Source organism: Brassica napus, chromosome C9 (assembly GCF_020379485.1).
Source record: "Brassica napus cultivar Da-Ae chromosome C9, Da-Ae, whole genome shotgun sequence".
In the NCBI taxonomy this organism is placed as follows: domain Eukaryota; kingdom Viridiplantae; phylum Streptophyta; class Magnoliopsida; order Brassicales; family Brassicaceae; genus Brassica; species Brassica napus.
In genome coordinates, this window is record NC_063452.1 from 9,818,646 (window position 1) to 9,843,024 (window position 24,379).

At 30.4% G+C, this 24,379-nt stretch overlaps 1 protein-coding gene across 2 annotated transcripts; it reads right to left on the minus strand.

The window, feature by feature from the left end:
* Positions 1-15,960: 15,960 nt before the first annotated feature.
* On the minus strand, positions 15,961-17,704 carry LOC106445382 (vacuolar protein sorting-associated protein 32 homolog 1). Of its 2 annotated transcripts, none has more exons than XM_013886925.3 (7): positions 17,534-17,704; positions 17,292-17,396; positions 17,002-17,101; positions 16,825-16,910; positions 16,645-16,736; positions 16,445-16,559; positions 15,961-16,343 (listed from the first exon to the last, which is right to left on the minus strand). In XM_013886925.3, the coding sequence occupies exons 2-7, from the start codon at positions 17,361-17,363 to the stop codon at positions 16,170-16,172; spliced, it is 639 nt and encodes a 212-aa protein (XP_013742379.1). In that variant the 5' UTR covers positions 17,364-17,396; positions 17,534-17,704; the 3' UTR covers positions 15,961-16,169. The 2 variants fall into 2 exon arrangements, with proteins under 2 accessions (XP_013742379.1, XP_022564877.1); XM_022709156.2 differs by having other exon boundaries at positions 17,292-17,398; positions 17,537-17,689.
* Positions 17,705-24,379: the final 6,675 nt, after the last annotated feature.

Consider the following 24,379-nt stretch of genomic DNA (forward strand, 5'->3'; position numbering starts at 1 on the left):
TCTTATGTAAAATTGTAATTACATCGATGTTTTATTGGGTAAATGCCATTAATTCGCTTTTTATTTTATTTTTCACAATGTCAAAAATAAAAGAGAAATTATGTCAATTTAATAGATTTTCTAACGTGCTATATACTACTGTATAAGAAATTGCGGCGGGGATACTCTACCATCCATTGCACTTTGTCTTCATGTGCAACTGCAACCCGTGATGTAATCGTTTGATTTTATACCAAAACTCAAAAAACTAATGTCTAATCCAAAATAGTGTATTACCTTACTGTTGAATATAGCCTAATGTAATTTATCTTTAAATCATTTTCTCAATCATCTAATATTTAGTATATAGGAATTTTGATAATGAAATTTTGATTACTGTAGCATATATATATATATATATATATTTAATAATTATCATGGGTTAGCATGTATATATATATATAATAATAATCATGAATTTTTAGTCAAAAATAGTCATGAGTTTTGTCCCTTTGCTAAAATAGTAAGACTTTTTAAAGAATATTTACTAAAAATAATTCATATTTTAATTTTGAATGCAATTATATATCTTATATTTGATCAAATGCAAAGTAACTTAAATGGCTATTGAAGCTAACTCCTCATAATCAAACAAAAAACATAAATATAAGTTTATGATTATAACCTAAAGAAATTTGTATGAAACAATGAAGTTTTCAGGACAACATAAATGCAAATAGTTATAAAATAGATGAAAATATAGATTTTAAATCATATTTTTCTGCTTAGTAGATTTTATATAGAAGTATACCAAACCAAAAATTATTTGCTCAGTCGTAATCTTTTTTCTTTAATTTGAATATAAAAAAAGTTAACAATAAAACTTTAAGCAAACCAGATTTTACATAAAACTCATGGTGTGGAAGACTCATGCGAATTTTTTGATATTTTGTTTTTTATAATAATAATTTTTTTTTTCACATTTCTCCCTCTCTCAAACTATATACAAAACTCTAATTTTATGTCTTTAAAACTCTCTGACCTCCATAAACTCTTTGAATTTGAAGACATCAAACTTTAGATCATTTTTTGTTTATTCTCTTATCGTTTTTACAATTTTATTTTATTTTGTAGATTTTTCACTCCATGATTTTTATCTTCCATCTGATAGGTAGATCGATATATTCTAGATGTGCATTTTTGTGTTTGTTATGTTAGATTCAAATAAAACTATCATCCACCTTAATGCAATTGTTTTTTTTTTAGTTAAAACTTCTAGTTTCAAAGTTTTTCTCTGTTTTGAAACAATTTTAATGTTTTAAATATGCATGTTTCTCATAATTGAAACAATATATCAGATTTTATTAGGAGATTTCACCCATAATTTTACTATATGGACTACCAAAATTAGTAAGATTTCATTTTTCACTAATATTGTATGTTTTTATGTGTTCAATCATAATAAAGCTATAGATTCATCTCAGTGTGATTATCTTATTATTTTATATAAAACTTGAATCACGAAATGATTTGAACTTTTTCTTTTAAAAGATAAAATATGTATCTTTAGTTTTATATTTTTTTATCTGTTGTGTGTCCATGTAAACATATATATTCAAACTCAATGTGGATATACGTGTTTTATATAGGACAATTCTCTCAAATAGTCATTTTTTAGTTTTTGTCACTAAAATAACACTAAAAAAATAATCAAAAACAGCTTCTTTTATTTTGAAATTTTTAATTTTTTTTAAAACAATTAAAAATCCTATCCTCTAAACTCCATCCCTTAATTTTAAATCTATATTAGTTAATCCTATGGATATGTAAATGTATTTTTACCCTTTAATAAAATTTAATTTGGCCATTTTCCTCTTTGAATCATTTTGTGAAAATAAATTAAAAAAAACTATCATAGGAAATTTTTTATTTCATATATTAGTTATAAAAATTTTATTTTCGAATTATATTTTCAGATTTGAAGCTATTTTGATATTTTCGGATATAAAGATTTTTTTTTCAGATTTCCAAAATTTACATATCTAAATGTGATGCGACAGATTTTATCAGTAGACTTCATCAACACACTTCACCAGCAGATTTCAGTAACATTTTTCATAAATTATTTGATTTTTTTTTTGAAACAATATTAATATGACTTTTATGTTTTTATTATTATAATATGTAACTTTGTAAACTACTATTAAACATAAATTTTATATGCTTTTCTACCACGATCATCAAAAAAATAAAATAAATTAAGATCTCTAAATTGTATTAAGCTTTAAATAATGTTAATATGCAAACTATAGAAAAAGTTATAACTATAACATACAAAATTATATCACAATATTAAACATAATAATTTTCAAAATAAAACTTATATATTTAATATAACAAAATTTTAAGTTCATAAGTTTAAAACAACATTTTATTTTCACGAAACAAATTCAATATAGCAAAAAAATACATAAACAACATAAATAAACATAAACAGATCATATTCAAATTTCTTTATGAAAACAGACTTCACGTGAAGTCTTCATGAGTCTACTCTCATTAGCTACATTTACAAATTAAGAAACAAAAGTATTATTAAAAGTTAAGAATTTTTGAACTGAAATTAAAGAGTAAATATAAACGAATTTTATGTATATGAAACGGAAAAAAAATGTAAAAGTTGAATTAAAATGCATATAGAATTTAATTTTGGTTGCTTATGTTGATTAGTGATACTGATGATAATAGTATTTTTTGTTAAGTGGAAATGATGAGAATTTTCGGAGGATATCAATATATTTCAAAACTGGTATTTATGAATAATTGATATATTAGAAAGAAATGTCAAAAAGTAAAAAAAGGTATTCTATTTGACCAAAAGTTTTAAGTTCAATTTGAAAAGCTTATTTTTTTATTAACCTGAAAGTATTCTGAACCTATGGAATGGTCTAGACTAATCTCTAATGGGAAGTACAGTCCACAGATTAATTTTTTTTTCTGGGTATGCAAATGGATCTTAAAACATGAGTCTATATCTGTGAGGCATCTGGAAACATCACAAGGTAGTTTCTTCTAGGAGAGCCCATTATTTAATAAGTTTAGTTTTATTTACTATGTTTAATATAATTTATGTGTTATGTATGGTTCAATCTGAATGCATACTTACAAAAGAATTAAAACATTGTGATGAGAAATATTATTATTGGACCGAACAAAAACAAGAAGAGACTTATTAAAATATTGTGATAAGATTTGGATGACGCTAAAAAAAATGCAAAAAGTAGCTTGACCTTTTGAATGTTCAATCAGCTCGTGCCCTCTTTTCGTACGCAGAGGACACACACCGACACTGCTTACGACGTCTCGACCAACTGCGTTCCATTTGAGTTTAATAGTGTACACGTGTTATGAAAAGAACCGGGTTTGTTGTATCACAAGAATTATACCTGAGAAATTCGGGATACAAAAAATATAACATAAAAAGAGGGAAGGAGATATAAAGAGAGAATAATTTTCTATTGATGAGATGTCTATTATAATTGTCGAACTTCGTTCGTTTATATAGAAAAAAAATTCACTGTGCAAATAATGCAGCGGCCCCACATCTTTTATATTTCAACATTTTCGGCGTTTCTCTTTTTGACTTTCATAACACTCTTCCTTGGGACCGGTGTCACTATCCACTCTCGCTTAATGTCTTTGTTGTCTCGTTAAAAACTTTTCTCGTAAAACCCAATAGAAAAAACCATAGTAAGGTAAAAAGAGTACAACCATGTAAGCTCCCCCTCGAATAAGCAGTTATAGATCCTTCTGATGACGCATTCCAATGTTATGGACGTGTTTTCTGAATACCGAGGTAGGGAGTGATTTTGTGAAGAGGTCAGCTGCATTGTCGCATGATTGGACATATTTTACTTCATTCTTTTTCTTCTTCACGAGCTCTTGAGTGTATGAGAAGAACTTCGGATGAATATGCTTCGTTCTATCGCTTTTGATATATATGTCCTTTGTTTGAGCAACACATGCTGCATTATCTTCATATAGAATAGTTGCCTCTGTATTTTCGTCAATCCCGCTGCTTGAACAGATGTGTCGGCTTATTGATCTTAGCCATACACATTCTCTACTTGCTTCATGGAGTGCAATGATCTCAGCATGATTTAAAGAAGTAGCCACGAGCGTTTGTTTCTGAGAACGCCAAGATATAGCAGTGCCTCCGATCGTGAAAACGTATCCTGTTTGTGATCAAGCTTTGTGTGGATCTGAAAGATATCCTGCATCTGCAAAACCAACCATTTGACCTTTTGAACTTTTAAGATAAAACAAGCCTAAATCAATGGTCCCTTGGAGGTAACGAAAAACATATTTAATCCCATTCCAATGTCTTCGAGTTGGAGATGAGCTGAATCTTGCCAAAAGATTCACATCAAATGATATATCAGGCTGTGTACAATTTGCAAGGTACATCAGCGCTCCAATTGCGCTTAGATATCGTACTTCCGGACCAAGTATCTCTTCTTTCTCCTCAGGTGGTCGAAATGGATCACTTTCAATATTAAGTGACCTAACGACCATCGGAGTGCTAAGAGGAGTTGATTTATCCATGTTAAATCGTTTCAACACTTTTAGTGTATGTGGATTGATGCACAAATATACCATTTTGTGAACGTTTTATTTGTAGGCCAAGGCAATATTGTGTTTGTCCAAGATCTTTCATCTCAAATTCTCCTTTGAGATAGTCTAATGCCTTTTATATTTCCTTTTGAGTTCTGATAATGTTAAGATCATCAACATATACCGCGATTATTACAAATCCGGATATTGTTTTCTTGATGAAAACACATGGGCATATAGGATCATTCACATATCCTTCTTTTGTTAAAAGATCATTGAGACGATTATACCACATATGTCCAGATTGCTTTAACCCATATAGTGATCTTTGCAATTTTATTGCACATAACTCTTTAGGTTTGGAACTTAATGCTTCTGGCATTTTAAATCCATCAGGAACTTTTATGTAGATATCAGTATCTAATGATCCATATAGATAAGCTGTAACAACATCCATCAGACGCATCTCTAGATTTTTATCAGCTGCTAGACTCATCAGGAATCTAAACGTGATTGCATCGATTCTAGGTATTTGAGAAAAACCTTGAGCCACTAGACGAGCTTTGTATCTCGTAACCTCATTTTTCTCATTTCGCTTTCGAACGAAAACCCATTTGTACCCAACTGGTCTCACATCTGCAGATGTGAGCACAATAGATCCAAATACTTCTCGTTTATTAAGCGAATCAAGTTCAGCTTGTATTGTATTTTTCTATTGTTCCCAATCATGTCTCTTTTGACATTCATAGACAGATTTTGGTTCTGGATCATCGATTTCTTCATTTATTTCACTTGACACAATATATGAGAAAGCATCATCAAGATCATTTTGTTCATTTCTATACCATATCCTTTTATTATGGATGTAGTTGATAGAAATTTTATTATTACTTTCCGACTCATGATGCTCAACTTTCTCAGTATCCTCATCATTTGTTTCTTCCAAAATACTTTCTGTTATTTTGGATGTGTTCTGTTTTCTAGGATTTTTATTCTTAGAACCAGCAGGTCTGCCACGATGCAAGCGTGTTTTAGACTCTCGTGTATCGTCTGCTTTTCCTTGCTCATTTGATTTTTTGATACAAGCAGGAGCATTCACAGCTGGTATATGAGATTTAGTAATCGTCTTGGTATCCGTAAATGCATCATGTATCTGATTAGATATACTCTGTAAATACATGATTCGTCGAACTTCTAGTTCAGACTTTTTAGTAGGAGGATCAAGATATAATAACGAAGGTACACTCTATTTGATATCATTTTTCTACATTTTTGTCTTCTCCCCCTAGAACTGGGAATACTTTCTCATCAAAATGATAATCGGCGAAACGTGGCGTGAAGACGTCACCAGTCTGTGGTTCTAGATATCATATAATTGATGGAGAATCACAACCAACATATATTTCCAATCTTCTTTGTGGTCCCGTCTTTGTACGTTGTGGTGGTGCTACATGCACATATACCGCACAACCAAAGATTATAAAGTGGGAAATGTTTAGTTCTCGACCAAACGCTAACTGTAGTGGAGAATACTTATGGTATGCACTCGGTCTGATCCGAATGAGTGCTTCTGCATGCAAAATGGCATGTCCCCATACAGAGGTTGGAAGTTTTGATCTCATGATCAATGGTCTTGCAATCAATTGCAAACACTTAATTAAAGATTCGGCCAAACCATTTTGCGTATGAACATGAGCAACCGAATGTTCAACTTCAATTTCCATTCCCATACAATAGCCATTGAATGCTTGGGATGTGAATTCACCAGCGTTGTCTAGTCTAACTCTTTTAATAGTATAATCAGGAAACTGTGCTCGCAGTTTGATTATCTGAGTTAGAAATCTCGCAAATGCCACATTTCGAGATGATAATAGACAAACGTGTGACCATCTACTGGATGCATCAATTAATACCATAAAATAGTGGAATGGTCCACAAGGTGGGTGTATAGGTCCACATATATCGCCTTGAATTCTTTCAAGGAACTTTGGTGATTCTTTATCTATTTTGGTTGGCGATGGCCTTACGATCAATTTTCCTAGGGAACATCCAACACATGTCATTTTATTCCCTTGAGAAATCTTCTGGATTTTCAGTGAATGACCATGTGAACTTTCTATGATTTTACGCATCATTGTAGTGCCTGGATGGCCGAGGCGATCATGCCATAATGTGAATTCTTCTGGGTTCTGTTTCACTACAAGATTTGATTCAATTTTATCGATGTAAGTATGGTGTAGCCCCGAAGGAAGTTCTGGAAACTTTTCCAATATGTGTTTTCTGCCACATTTCTCAGAAGTTACATACATGTATTTCTTTCCATCCTTAGTTGCAGACTGAGTATCATATCCGTGAAGATATATGTCTTTAAAACTCTACAAATTCCTTTAGAACTCGGAGAATATAGAGCATTATTTATGGAAAATTTTGTTCCATTCGGCAACGTAAAGTTTGCTTTACCAGTTCCTTCAATCACGTCTGCAGGACCAGATATTGTATTGACGACAGTTCTTGTCGGTTTTATATCGGAGAAATATCTCTTGTCTCAGAATAGTATGCGTTGTTCCACTATCTGGTATGCATATTTCACGAATCCGTTTCTTAGATTTTGCTTCATTAGCATTTTGATCCATTTCAAATTGGAGAACGATCGTGCTGATAACGTGTTATGAAAAAAACCGGGATTTTGTTGTATCGCAGGAATTATACCTGAGAAATTCGGGATACAAAAAATATAACGTATGAACAGGGAAGGAGATATATAGAGAGAATGCTTTTCTATTGATGAGATGTCTATTACAATTGTCGAACTTCGTTCGTTTATATAGAAAAGAAATTCACTGTGTAAATAGTGCAGCGGACCCCACATCTTTTATATTTTCAACATTTTCGGCGTTTCTCTTTCTGACTTTCATAACAGTACGCGTTTTGTTATGCAGAACTAATATTTTTGTTTACCCTAGATACTCACACTCTCTCGTGCATGGTACATTTGTACTATCAATTAACAAGAAAAACTAAATATATTTTTTTAACAACAAATTTAGCACAATAAAACCGTTTTCGGTAAACACACACAAGGATAGATGAATCCATTTTTATCGATTTTATACTGCTAATAAATAACCACATCGCGGTGGTCAAGTGGTTTCCACTAGAGAAAGAATTACCATGTTGGTCCAGACCAATGATCGACTCTCTTCTAGGGTAAAATTAATTAGTTCCACATGTGGCCATACGGATATGGGCTCATTGCTTACGGTCCATTTGAATACCAAGAGATGGTATATCTGTGGGCTGTATCTCCCACTCAGGGGTTAAGTCTGTGTCTCTAAGAGATCTGAATTTAATCCTTTTAACCAAGTGGTCTTGACTTAGTAATAAAGAGATTCCGGTTGGAGCTTCCGTCCTGGGTTCGATTCCCTTTGGCCATTCATGGACGCTTTAAGTGGGAAAAAAACCCAGATTTCCATGGACTTCGTAGTGATTAGTCATTGGGCTTAATAAACCTTCGAGATTACACTGCACTACGATTATTAAAAAAAAAAATACTGCTAATAAATGTCTCATACCAACTTTCGATTTCTAGTATTTCAGTTATCTGGATGAGAACTCTCTAATGAATAACCGAATAAGTTTTGACTTTCAGAGTCGGAAATATGAAAGCCTTAAAGGCTATCTAAGTCTTCATTATCAAGTCAGATATCGTTAAGACTTCAAAGAGGATGCCAGCCTGAAAAGCACGTTGTTGAATTTAGAATTACCATAAACTTTCTACTAAGAACGAATTAGTAATAATTGGATTAGTTCTAGCTAACCAATTATTTCTTTAACTATTAAAAGTGTTCAATTCGGATTTTGGTTTGACTTCGTATGGTTTATAAATATTAACTATTATATTAAATCATATTTACTTTAGTTTGGTTCGATTTATATATTATTGGTTTTTGATTTATTTGGTTTTATAGCGAAAACCTAAAACTATATTTATCTTTTATAACATTTTCTGAATTTTAGTTTATCAATATATAAAGACATTTTCAATACTCTAAAATAGTTTATGTTTATTAAGTTTTAAATAGAATAGTTTATGTTTATTTTTTCATTAAAAAGTAGCTGGTAAAATATAAAATTAATAAGTATAATAATTTTACAAAAAATATATTAAAAATTATTAATATAATAATATTACTAAATAGCTAAATTTTAACACACATATTTGTTACTGAAAGTTCGGTTGAAGTTGATGAGGAAAAAAGAAATGACTTCTAACTTAAAATACAATAATAAAGGTTTAAAATCAACATTTTAAATATGAAAATTATATCAATAAAATAAATTATGTATATATTATTAATTATATATATGTACATATAACTACATACTAATGATTTGGTTTATTTTGTTTTATTGGTTTATATACCGAACTATATCCATAAATTGTGGTTTCTTAAAAATAGCATCCATTCGGCCTCTACAATATTATCAAATCCAGACTACTTTTTCTATTTTTGTTTGATTTTAATTAATTCTGTTTTACTAAATTCCTTATCAACTACCAATATGTGACTTTCATTTATTCATTAACATTCTCTTTCATGCATAGTGTGGGAAAGTGCAGGAATAACATTCAATATATATATATAAAGTTGGCTTTTTCCCTTCTTATGACATATGGAAGGGGGGGTTTATTGACATGTGTCCTCATGTTTTTTTTTTAAATCCTTCTTCATTTAAATTATTGCAATTTGCTCCATCAATTTCTAATTATGTACTATCTAATCTTTCTCATATTTATTGGTCCCTAAAATTCAAGAAATAAATGAAAGAATATAAATATATTTTAAATATTTAATTTATTCACAATTCAAAATAGCATAAACTTTCACCATTTTATTATTTACTAATTTTTATTATTTCATTTACAAATTATATATTTATTTCACTATTAATATCATAAGATAATCAAACTAAGAATAAGAAACTAGTGCATCAACGCAAATAACCAAGAAAGCGGGACAAAGAAAGAATAATAATCGAAAGGCCAAAGCCACCAAGAAGCAGGATGATATATGACTAAAGCACTGGAATCACAACCAGTAGCTAAAAGGTAAGAAACACCTCACAAACTAAACAAGAACATACAAGATGGCCATGCAAGTGCAAAACCATAAAGCTCTGGATAGAAGGGACCAAAGCTTCAAGAGACTAACTCCGCTCACCTATACCAAGAGAAATATAGAAAGAAAAGAAACAACTTGAGAGAAGGAGAATGAAATACAACCACTGAGAAATCAGAGACTAAACTTGAGACCATAAATAACCTTCCAAGCCCACATAGCATACACGAACGAAAGCATTATCCAAACCTGAAGTGGCAAACATGGTGAAAGGGAGAGCCACCAGAGATGCGATGAAAGCTGCAAAGAGATGCGAGAATAGAGAGGGAAAGGGAGACGAAATGAAATCAGCAAACTATGGAGCCATCCTCGAGATATAAAAGAGAACATATAAATCAGAACACCGAAAAATAGATCTTGAAAACCAAGACGAACAGAGACACTATTGACGGTAAGCCAACAACGATGAATACAACATCAAAGACGACTAAACTCTGGCCCAACCAAAGAGACGCAGTTCCAAACATCAGCTGAAATCTAAGGAAGAAGAAGACCTGTCAATATTGACTGGAACAGCCTACAATGCCGTGAGAATCAACCGAACAACTGAAAACTCATAAACCTGATCTACAACAAATACCATATAATCTCACATGTGAAGAAGGCAAGGAAGAATAAGAGAAAGAGGTGAATCTTTTTCCGGTGATGGTGAGAACAATCGCACACCAGAAAGGTAACGAAATACATAGACGGTGACAGCTCAAGGTCAAAATATGGGGAGAGGGCATAAAACATAGTTATAATTTTCAAAAAAATAAAATAAAATAAAATACAATTTCGACGCTGAAACCGTTAATCTTATAATCAACAAATGCGTAGATACAAAGTTATTGAAATTCAATATTCTTTTACGTTAGAGGCTCATTTCACTACTAACAAGTACTATACAAACAAAAACAAATTATTCAAAAAAACAAACACAAAATATATTAATATATCACCTACTACTACAAAACACACTAAAAATACCAAGTAATGCTCTTAACAAATAAAAACGACAACAAAATTACATTATCCAAAAAAACATGCTCTTAGCAATAATAAAACAATATTCCGCGCGAAGCGCGGACATCCCCCTAGTGATCTAATATCGGAAGGTTCTATACTATATTAAATTGGGTTTATGGGTTTTCAGTTTAAAATTAATCCTACTACACTGAAACCTTTATAAATTAAGAATGTTGGGACTACGCCAAAACTATAATTTTTTTATTAATTTATGGAGATATTAATTTATCGATGTACTAATTGAACCAAAAACTCGATTTGTGTCTATAAAATTATATTATTTTATAGAGATTTTTAGTGTATATTAATTTATAGAGTATTAATTTAAAGAGGTTATACTGTATATATTAATTGAAAAGTCACTTAAGTGACTTTTGCTTAGGTGTCATTCATAGGTGAAGTTTAGAATTAATTTTTTTAATCTGATTGGTTGTTGGTATTTAAATTTTTTTTATTTAATTAAAGCTTTAAAAAGGAACTAATCCTATAACTACCTAATCTAATCTATATTACCATACAAACAATTAAATATTTTAAAGAAAGAAGAATTAACATAATTTGTTTATAGAAACAATTAAATACATATATTACATTATAGAAATTTAAAATATACATTTTAATACATATGGTATGATAGAAATAATTATATAAACTATTTTAACATATTTATATTAATAGTGGATACAATAAATTATAGATTACAGAAAACTAATTAACCTAAACGTAATAATATTTTGTTATACTCACTATATATATAAAAATGTGTCAAATGAATGCAAAACAGTCAAATATACAATTTAAATAACATTCAATCATTTTTCAGTGACAAATGTTGATTGTATAATTGAGTTATTACTTTCAAAAATGATTAAAGTATTTGTATATTTAAAAACATAAAAATATATAGTAAGTCTTTTAAAATAATATCAATAAATAAAAATATTTATTAGAATATAAAATTGAAAAATTGGAACATTATACTAATACAAGACTAAATTTAATATACTCTATTAATATATTCTTATAGCCTTGATTATAATAAAATTATATGGTAAATTTTTAAAACAATATTAATCAATGAAAAAGTTTATTATAATATAAATTAAAAAACAAGAACAATATATTAATACAAGACTAGAGTTAAGACTCTTTTGATATAGTTTTGATTATAATAAAATTGACATGCTTATTTTGTAATAGAAAAAAGAAAGGATACATATATAAAACATCAGTGAAGGATGCTAAAACTTGTTTGTTGTATTCTTTGTTATTTTATACTTTTAGGTACTTAATTTTTTATATGTTTGCCGAAATACATGTTGTTTACATATTATTATAATTGTTAATTAATTATTTGTAACTATTTTACTTCTAAATAAAATAAAGTGGTAGAAAAAATAATGTGAAAATAGAAAGTGTTATAAAATAACTTTTTTGTTCATTAATCTTTGGTTTTTTTATTAATCAAAAATTATGTCATAAAAAGACTTTTTGGAAACTTATAATAAAATTCATAGAATTAACAATATATGTCAATAATCTTTTAAGATTATACAATACCAAAACTTTTGATTTTCAATCTATTTAAAATAAAAAAGATATTTTTAATAGTTATGATTATTATTCAAAATTATAAAATTATAAACATAATATATAATTTTCATAAAATATTTATATCCGCGAAATCGCGGACAACCACCTAGTTAACAATAAAAAATTGATTTTAATCCTTTATATTTTAATTATTTATTTCTCTAACTATGATGTGAAATTTTTTATCAACATTCAATGATAATCAACCACTCGTCATTGTTATTTTACTAGTTGATGTCGCTTTTGCTTGCCTTAACGACAGTCGGGAGGCGAGCAGCGAACCATCACACACCATGTTTGATCGGTCGCTTTTTCTGTTCTTTCTTCCGATATCTATATAACCAGTAATTAGGATTCACGTCTCTTTCGCTGTTTGTCATCACCACATCTTGTACTTTTGAATGACTGCATCTAAATTATAGTTTAATATCCAGACAAAAACACGTATCAGAATTGGCTTCTTTAGCTAAATTAATTATTAGAATCTTCTTTTGCTAAATTATCCTCATTTTTATTATATTAGAGCTTTACTGGTTGAAACGTCTGGACGCGGTTACATGAATCTACGAATATGGGTGGGTGCAATTTTTATTGTTATTAAGTTATTTGCACCATTGGCATAACGTTAAAAATAACGCATTTACGAAATATTTATAACTGGTTAACTATAACGTACTGTAACATTTGCGAAATATTTATAACTGATTAACTATAACGTACTGTAACGATTTAATAACAAATTATCAATACTAACACATTATAAAAGTATCCCATGTGACGATCGTCACCGGAGATGCATCCCATGTCACCGGAGGATCCCAAATTGTGTTCTTTGGTCAAGCTAAAAACAAGGCTAAACCAAGGTTAGGGTTGTATACCTTTGTAATTGGTTCTTACGTCAAGTTTATATAGAGTATACACCATAATCTAATCACCTCTTTTCCTTTGTGTGATAATGTTTTATGTTTTCGATTGGTCCGGATGTGCCACTTTCTCAACCCAGGCGGAAGGCATAACCCTAAGAAGTTTCCTTGCTTCCCAAGGCAACCTGTTTTGCTTCTCGGTTGATTCTTTGTCTCAGATTTTGGTTAAGGTGAGAGTTGTTCTTGTAATTTTGTTAAGACTTCGAATATGCATAATTTAATTATAATAATCTGCATGATTTATAATATTTTGTTTGCCTTATTTAAAGTCATATTTTATATTTGGTTGCTGAGACGAGTTTAGTAGTTAGCCGGATATAGAGAAGCGAATATTTCTATGCTAGGTTGTGATTTTGTGGATGTTGCGGCCAGCTTGAGTCGTTCTGTTGAGCCGCAGCCTAAGAGGTCGATAAAGCATTCCAGGGACGGTGTGCGTGGGCACTAGAGGGAGACTTCTATCGGGGTGTGCAAACACTAATCTCGTAACTAGAACCCTGGCTTGTTGTTTGGGCGCTTTAAGTGTCATGCTTGTTTCATGTTAGGTTAGATTGTTTATATACAGAGTGCTATGTCCGAGTGGATTTTGGATTTAACATCTCATACCTCACTTAGTGACACCCTTGTTACTCATCCTTTTTCTTCCCCTTTTCAGGTAAAACAAATGTCTAGATGATATTTAGACGGACTGGTGCTGCATGGCGGTTTTCATTCGAATTTTATTTAGGTTTATGGTGAGTGGAGATGGACTTATGAGATCTATGTTGTGACATGTTGTTGGTGGCACACCGTTCTCGAGAGAGGAAGAAACATAGGTTATGTTTTGGTATCATAGTGGGTTTCGTCCCAGCCCTGACTTGGGGTGGCAATTAGAGGATTGGGTTTTCAATATTTTCAAAAAAAATGGGAATTGGGAATTTTAAAATAAAAAATCAAACAGCACATTTATGTTCCGTAAATTCTAAATCACTTGTCTTTTTCTTATGTCGATGAGTAAAATCATAGTTATCGATTCTCCGGCCACCAGTGCTTTCGTTAGATGTTCAGCGGATAGATCATGTTATTGTAAAAGACATATTGCTTGGATTTTATTAGTTCCGCCAGCCGTTACTCAGGGATTGTTCGTAAGAGGACATGTGACGTTTCTGTCACCACCCAAAATTTTAGCCGTGGCTCCACGAGTTTTGTTATAGCAGTTTATTTGGGAGATGAGATGATAGCTGGTTGTTTGTCATTACGCGTATTCTGGTTTTTGAGCATGTTGAATATTTTGGAGGCATACTTGATTTATAAACTCGTGGGGTTGCTTTTGAATTAGGGGTGCGGCGGCTTACGTTGTATTGATATTAGAGTTATTTAAGTTTTGCGAGTCAGATTGGATAGTGGTGATCGTTTTAGAGTGTGTACGAGTTAAACAGATTCAGACCATCCGCATTGAGAGGCTGAGAGCTATGTGCACTCATTGGGATGTACATGTCATACTCTGAAGATATAAGTTCATTGGAGACTTTTCAGAAATGAAACTTATCTGCGGTTCTTTTCTCAGCGAATCCCTCCTTCTACGCCAAGACAAAGCACTTCGCTCTTGACTATCACTATGTCGGGGAACGAGTAGCAGCTCTGGGTGCTTTTGAAGTCAAGCACATTCCGAATCATTAAAAGATTACGAAATCACTTACGTATGAAGCTCTCTCATCTCTTTGAGGCAAAGTTGGTGTCGAGGGTCTAAGCCGATCAGCAGCTACACCAAACATGCCCATCACGACTGCCACCTCTCAGCCAAAGCCCACCTGGAAGCCCAAAATTCAGCTTGCAACTAAAGAGCTCCAACGGTTATCTTCAGCCTATGAACAAGACAAAAGCAAAGTCAGTACAGAGTAAATTCCCTAAAGCAAAAACAAACTACAGCTGGACAAGCACAGCCTGTCACAACTCACAACCGGTTCACGGACTCGAAGGATAACGACGAACGAGACTAAAACCCTAGAGATTACCTCAGCTATATATGTAATACCTTGATGTAATGAAACCTTGAGAGAGTAATATCAAGGAGTAAAGACTCACCTTTCTTCACTTTTACACTACTTTCACTTTTTTACTGATAAAGCAAAAGCCAATGACTCATCATCTTCATTGTCTCTTGAACGTTTAGTAATGTATCTACGTTCTTTATCATGAGCAACTGATGGTTACTCAAATCTTCTTGTGCTTCTTCTGATTCACCTTCTGATCTTCTCTCTAAGCAGATCCTTGTAGACTTAATCCTCTGTAAAACATTGCATTATTCCTGTTAATCGCACACTTCTTGTCTTCTAACAACTACATTTTATACCCTTTTACACAATAGGGATACCTGATAAAAACACCTTTCATGCTCTCGGTTTGAGCTATCTTTGATAAATGTGACGATAAACCCATGTTCTTTTCCCAGCCATATTGGTACGTTCCCATCATTTGCCAATAAAGGTTTCATGTTAATGAGTTAAATTGAATAAGTAGTTGAAACATAATCATTCATAGTGTTTTATTGACTGAATCAGGCACGTAGTTAGTTAGTTATATACTTGTATTAAACAAAGTCAAAAATGGCACAGGGAAGGCAACAAGTCGTAACCAAGAATAGAAGAAGTTAGCACAGAATGCGTAAACAAAGAGTGAAAAGAAAATGTAAGGAAACACTCAGAGAATATAAATAAATAAAAGCTTATAAGTCAAATTGTATATAAAATAATCTATCCGATCAATTTGACTCGGATACTTTGTATAATGTACATAACAATTTTTCATTTCTGTTTCTTTTTTTTTTTAAATAATGCACACTCAAACCCTTACGATGCAGTAAACAGAACCCGTTGTTTGTTTTTATAAGGTAACCTTAGAGTGCCATCTCAGCCTGTAGTGCAGCGAGTTCATCTTCATGAGCGGACTGTTGCTTCTGAGGTAGAGGACGAGCAGGTTGCTTTCCTTCATGAACGGGTCTTGCTGGCTGAAGAAGTTGGTCCTCTAGCTCCAAGCCTTCAAGTTCTTCAAGTTCTGCTTCCAATTCATCCTATAATTTTGCAATCAAAAGACAATGCTGAGAAAAGCTGACAAAGAGATTGTTTGTTTCTAAAGAGTATGATGATCGTGGGAATAAAGGGGAAAGTTTACCTCATCGAAATCAGCAGCAGAGCCAAATGGAGCGGACAATGCGTCCTGGATCTGTTTCATGTTATCTGTTTGCTCATTGATCTCATCCATTGTCTTGTCAACATCGTCAATGTTTCTGCCAAAACACACATTGCGCACACTTAGTCGCTGCTTAAGTAAATAAAAAAAAGGGGTGGTTAGGGTATATATAAAACACATACGTAGCTTTCTGCATAGCTTTCATAGTAGCAGCACCAGTCCTCAAAGCATCTACAGTCTCAGTTGTTGCTTTGGCACCCTCCAACATAATCATCTGTAGTTTTACAACAAGTCATCGCTTAAAGTGGTAAGCAAACTTTCATCAAAAGTTAATAAAAAAAAAAAAAGAGGAAAAGGGTTACTTGATCATGGATACGGAGCTGGAAGTTTCCAAGCTGTTCAACTTGTTGCTCATATAACCTCTTCCTTTTCAAACATTGTATAGCCGCTGCACCAATAACAAGATATTAAGTTCTCTTGAATCTTCTACTAAACAAGATAGAATATTTATCCCCACAAGAAAGATTTAAGAGTGTTACCGCGTTTGTTCTTGGCCTTGGAGAATTCCTTGGCTCTCTCAACCTCTCCAGCAGCCTTCTTGAGAAGAACACCCTCCTTCTTCTCCAGCATCTCAAGTGTCTGAGGAACAACAATTGAGTCATGTAACCCGAAGATAAGCATTGAAAGAAGAAAATAAACCACCCTCAAGTTGAAGATTGACACGGAAACAATAGTCTTGGAGCCAATGAATAGTTATCTCAATCTCTTATGTTCTAAAGAATCCAAATCTTGACATTGAAAACAGAGGAATGGGGGAGGGGAGAGATACCTCATTAAGCTTGTCTAATGTGTGGAGAGTATTGGTCTCCACCTTGGGTTTACCGAATAGCCGATTAAACATTCTTGTTCCTTTGGATAACTCGTGAAACCTACACTGAAAATTATAACCCTAAAACATGAATCGGCGAATCGAGCTTAAGCAAAACTAGGGCAACATGATTTCGATGGCCGACATGTCTACGCTAACAACGAGGTTTTATCAATCCATAAACTCGATTCACAGATACGAACCTTTTGATTGATGCCCGGAGGTTTGCTTGCTTGATTGAGAAAGAGAGATTATATCGAGAGCGATTAAGAATGAGAAACGGCGTTGAAGTTTTCTGTGTGGCAATTTATATAATGATCGTTTTATACTTTGCAAGGTAGTATAATGATTGATTGATATTTTCTCCTTCTACCCCTTTTTTTTTTTAACACACTGTAGTTTTTCTTCATTAAATATATTAGAATCTACACATTTTTCTCTAATGGGCATATATGCTTTTGAGTCTCAATGAATGGGGCCTTTAATCTTTCAAGAAAACAGATGGGCCTCTTATTTTCCTTAAAAATTTGTTCTCTCCATAACTTCATAGCTATAAACCCTAATGACAGCAATGACCACGCAACATTGAAAATATTTCAATGTTTAAGTTCTACATGTTTTTTATCGGATACTGGGGGAAGATGGCGAAGCACCGGCTTCCGACATTTTTAAAATAAATAAAATATCGCCAATTGTTTTTACAGAGTTAATTAGTTCAATTGGCAAAACAGATTTTTTTTTTTAACGCTTGATAATTATACTATTACAACTATGAAAAATTTTATAGACGATTCTACAACCGACAATTCTGCCTGCTATATTTAGTATATAAATTTCCATTCATGGGTTTGATCACAAACAACTATACTATTTTCCTGATAATTATTTCGGCCCATATTTATTTTAAAGCTTTTTAAGGTCGGGCCCGTATAACATATATCAATTGTTTGGTGTAACAATCCCCCCTATATATTAATTCTGGAGCATTACAACATGTTTTCGTAACGACGTGTCATCACGAGAATGATTCTTAAAATAGTTAGAAAAATAAGTTGGTCCATATAAACATATACTATGATTTTTATTTAACTAATTATCAAATTAATTAATAGTGTACAAAATAATATTTTTTCTTTCCTTAAATAAAAGCTACGAAATTATCTAATATGGTTAACATATATATATATGACAATTAATGATTATGAATAATACATATTTGATAAAAAAATTCTAACTTCTCTCTTTTTTGTTTAGTTTTATACTATTAAAAGAAAGTAAACAATAACATTAAGCATATAATAAAAACAATTAATTTTTTTCTTATATGCTATATTTTGAATTTTTAAAAACGACTATAAATTACTAAAAATAGTAAAAGTCCCACATTAAAAATTTTGTGATCAATGGTTTAACTTTTTTTTTGTTCAAGCAAGATACAAATAATCATATATCATAGGGGTGGGCGTTCGGATACACGTTCGGGTTTGTATCGGATATTTCAGTATAAAAGTATAGGACCCGTTCGGGTATGTCTACATTTCGAGTCGGGTTCGGGTATTTTATGTTCGGGTTCAGATATTTTGGGTCGGGTTCGGATATTTAAATTTAGAAGAAAAAATAAATAAATTATTCATTGTTTAAGATTTTTGTATTTAAAATATACTTTAACTTAACTGTTTTTTTAATTTTTAAAAGATTAAAGTATTAATAGGTTTGGAGATAAAACTTTAAAAATAGAAAGACACTAATTTAGTTGTTGTTTTGAAATTTTAGATGAAACTTTTGTTAATGCAACAAACAAGAACTTAATATGTATTTTAAGTAAGTAGCAAATGATTTTGTCCATAATTATATATATTATCTAATTTTGAGCAATAAGAATCATTAATATAAATATTTTGAATAAAATGAGAGAAATAAACTAGAAATATAGAGTTAAATATACTTATGTTTGGTTATCTTCAGATATTCATTCGGGTTCGGATATTACCCTTTCGGATTCAGATATTATCCGAACTGGTGAAATAAGTAATTTGTTTTGTTGTTCTAATTAGACGATTTTTAGACCGAGCTGGTGAATATATACTAGACAAACATTTATATTTCGAGTCTGCATTTATATTCTATAACAGCTTAATATATTAGATTTGAACACTGACATGTTAATATAGTTTGCCGGTGATTTTTTTCAAAAATTTTGATTCTTAAATATGCATATGGAGTAAAACTAATTTTTACAGATGTCCATTTTTTTAGTTGACACTTATGTAATTCACTGAATTCATAAAAGAAGTTAAAAAAAAAACTTAACTCATATCAATGAAACAATAGAAAATGAAATCACTTAAGGAGAGTCAATAGTAAACAAATTGAGAGCATAAAATCTAATCTCCTTTTGTCATTATATAATAGATGTTGCCTATTTGGTTTTAGTGATTTGTGTCAGCCACAAAACTTAATTTCCTTTTGTGTATATGAAATCTTAAAAATAATTAAAATGAGATGTAATACGTTAACTCTTCAACAATGATGATATATTTAAGAGATCAACATTTGTTTTCATCATTTTATAATCGATAAAGATTGTAGTATTGCAAAATGTTAAAATCATTTCGTAAACAAACATTAATATAAGAACTCACTCTGCGCATGCGCGCGGGTTATCATCTAGTATATATAGATATACTTTGTCAAACACATTAATTTTTGTATTATTGTGCACTGTCTTCGTTACGAATTTTCTGTCGAACGATCAGTATAAAAATAAAGGTACAAACCATTTGGACTTCACTTTTCTCAAGAAGTAGATATTTTATGTCCAAATTGCATAAGAATGATCATACACACACTACTGCAAGAAAAGATCATAGCCCAACTCGAAAAATAAACACGATAACAAGAGATATACAACAACAATAAAAAGCAAAAAAATTCCTACAACAAATCTGTCAACATTTCATCGGGGACACCATATTTGATGAATTCCCAACGAAAGTGCTTCGTTTGGAATATCTCCTTGGAAAAAATCCGTCAAAAAAGATTCATTGATGATCTTGAGGAATTTCCAACAAATTTCTATAGACATATTTTTTGATGAAATTTGAACAAAACTTATCGTGAAACACACACTTAGAAATTCCTCTGTATAACTTTCTTAAAAAAATAATTGCATCGGGAAAATATCCAGACGAAAATAATGTTGTCTTTCGACGAACAAAATTTTGTCGGGAATTACCGATGAAATATATCTTGTCAGAAATATTATGACAAACTGTATCTCGTCGAAAATAATTACCGATACATTCATTGGAAAAATCAAATATAATTTTTAATAATATAATTAAAAGTAATATATAATTTAATTAACATTTCTATAATTAAACATCCAAACTGAACAACCATAATTAAAAGTGAAAACATATAATTTTTTTTAGAAAATAAATAACATTTAAAAGCTTTAAAAGCTAAAAAAAGTAAAATTCATGGGGAAACAATTGCTCCATGTTATCCATCATGAGTCTCCGCCATTTGAGTAAAGATTGCAGCAATTTTAGTCTCCAAAGTTTCAATCCTCTCATCTTTATTCCGCTCCACAATCTTGAAATCAGTGTACAATGCTTAATCATTAAAGTAAATCACTTAATCATTAAAGTAAATCAATTAAAATATGATATTTAAAATATAATAATATAAATATAATAATATTTTATAATTTTATAGTTTCAATCCTCTCGTCTTTATTCCTTAACTGCTCAACAATCTTGAAATCAGTGTACGAAGCTTAATCATTAAAGTAAATAAATTAAAATATGATATTAAAAATATAATATTTTATAATTTCTAAAATAATATTTATTTCTATTTTTATAATTATACAATTATTGCTAAAAAATATTTTCAATATTTTTAATTTTATAAAAAACAATTAGAAATTTTTAATCATAATATTATTAGCTTCTTTATATATCTAAAAATTTTAATAAAACAATTTAGCTGTATTTTTTTATAATTATACAAATTTTATACAAGTTTATTTAATATATTTAATCCAAAATAAATAGATAAAAATCTATCTAAGATTATAATTTTAAATATATACATATATGTTCTTAAAAATAATTTAAAATGAGCAGAAGTATTTATTTTATCTTAGTTTTATGTTCAATTAAATCAAAATCTATAATTTGAATATTAGTAAAAAAATAATAAAATCTAAAATAATGATAAAATTTTATTTAAAATATAATATAAATTTTAAAATTTTACTATTGAACATGATGTAGAAAAACAACTAGTTAAATATTGTTTTCCATGCTTTCTAAATAGGTTAAAATCATTAGTACATAATCCAATGTAGATCTTTTTCTCTCCTACGCAAATTTTGGCTTTTTTTATTGAAAATGATTCCACGCTTCTTCATCTCAAGGATGTGTAATCTCATCACATGTGGAGAGCTTTGCATGCCATCTCATTGGATCTGTTGTGCGTTTTGAAAAATATAGTCTCTTTAACCTTTTCGTCAACAGCAAATACCACATCTGTTTATATGGAACTTGAGCTCTTCCACTTGTATCTTGATAAAGAGGTTTCTGACAAAAATTACATTTCTTCTGGTTTTCATCTGCTCTCCAGTAAATCTTGTAGTTATCGATACATACATGTATCACCTGATAAGGTAACCCAAGACAGCTACAAGTTTCTGAACCTCATAATATGGACTAGGTGCAAGATGATTCTCAAGTAGATGACCTCCCAAAAATCAAGAATAGCATCCACACAGTCTTCAACCAAATTATAATATGCCTTTATGATCATCAATCTACTTATAAATGATAAATAGTTGTTTCGTTGCATCTAACGTATAAAAAAAATCTTCTTACTTTTATATTGGGTTCTTCCTGTCTATCTTCTTCCTCAACCAATGAAGGTAATTTTTTTCTATATTCATAATTTTTCATCATCATATAATCAACATCCATGCTAGGTTCTTATAACCTATCCACATTATGAGGTTTGCTAATACTACCAGAATAAGGTTCTCCATAAATATATCAAATCTAATAACCCAACATAAACCTATTTATATATAAATGCTTCCAAACGCCAATCTTCTTAATACTTCTATTATTCTTACAACAAGAGCAAAGACATTTCAACTTATGGATTTGTATATTTTGGTTGTCGTTGGGCCACCGTCATGAATTCACTAATATCATTTGCATATTATTATATAAGTAAATTTATCGTCAGATCCATAACAGGTTTATCTATCCAGAACTATTCTCAAATAGTCAGGAGGAGCCATATTTTTTTGTGCTTGTTGTGAATAGGAGGAAATTGTATTTATAAATGAAAGTTGCTAAAAAATGGACGAAATCGTGACAAAAATGACAATTTTGAAACAAGATTTGTCGCAGTTTTATTTAATTTTTCAAACGGCTATAAAACGGTCATATTATTCGTCCGAAATTCGTCAAACAGATTTCCAAATAAATGAACATTTTCTTTGAGAAATTAAGAATTATATTTTCTCTCTTAAATAAGTCGAAACTTTGTATATACTGACAAACTGTTTCTTCGCTAAATCGTGTCAGTATTTATCGCCGGATATTGTTTAATTGATAATTCTGTTTTTTCAGTATTTTGTCGGAAATTTTTTGACGCAATTCATCCGGATTTCTATTAAAAATGCCATGTTTTCTTGCTGTGAGACTATGACCATATATGCATTATGCATAAATATAAAACAATTGGAAACTTTATACATATACATTTGTCAAAAGAATTTTTTATACATTTACAAACATGTTTATCAACTAAGATACTAGATACTTTAACGCATATCCAAGATGATAGAACGATTATGGTGATGATTGGTTCAATTGTGGCTCTAAAAATTTAGCAGTAAAAGTTTAGCCGTATGTAAATTGGTTGTATCTGTAAAGTTGCTACTGTAGATTTTCTTGCAAAGACTTTTGCTGTAGTTAAATTTGTTGTAGCTGTGGCTGTAGATATTATAAAATAAAATATGTAATGTATATATAACATAATTATTTTTTATTAATTAAATAATTTATATTAATATTTTTTATAAATTGTCAAAGTTTATTGTTATTTAAAATGTGATATGTAAATAATATATATTTTATTTAAATAATTTAAATAATTTTTACAACACCCAAAATTGAATTAAATATTTTTGATGTTTTTAATTATGATTATCTAATTTATTTGATATCATAGATAATTTTTTTATTTCACAGATTCTACAGCTTATAAAAGAAAGCTTTAGGTTTTTTACCTAACATACATCAAAAAAAATTTTGCTTTAAATTTTTTGCTATAACTTTAAAAATAAATTTAAAGCATGATTGATAAAAGTTTATAAGAATTTAAATTAGGTTTTAACTATTAAAAATAAAGCTATAACATGATTGGTAAAATTTAGTGATTTAAAAATAGATAAAAAGTAAAGTAAGAAGATAAAGTCCAACTAATCACCCCTATGTTTAAGTAAATAAACAGCATGTTGTATGCTATGAGAGCATGAAAATACTTGTTAGATTTAGTTTTGGACTGGGCTTTCTTATCGTACTGAAAATCTCTCAGACAACATTAATTATAATGCGACGAATATCATACAAATACGAAATGGAAATGAGAGAAAACCAAATTTCTATTTTTTTCAAAAAACAAATTTTAGCAGAAACGGGAATCAATTATTAAAGGAAAAACATTGTAATAAATACATTCACACTAAACTGGACATATGTCACGTGTAGAAGAATTGTAATAAATGCATTCACACTAAAATGAACACATGTCACATGTAGAGAACTTCTCAGCCAAACTCTACATAAATATATTCACACTATGTATTTTACGTTTTTTTTAATATAAAACTCACATGCATGGTTCTTCTTTACGTTATTTTTACTGTTTACGAATAGAGTTGGACAAATTATTCATAAATTTTGACTCGATTCGTTATCTGTTTTGATTTGAATCGAAAAATCCAGATATCCGTTACTCTATGAAGCAAATCAAAT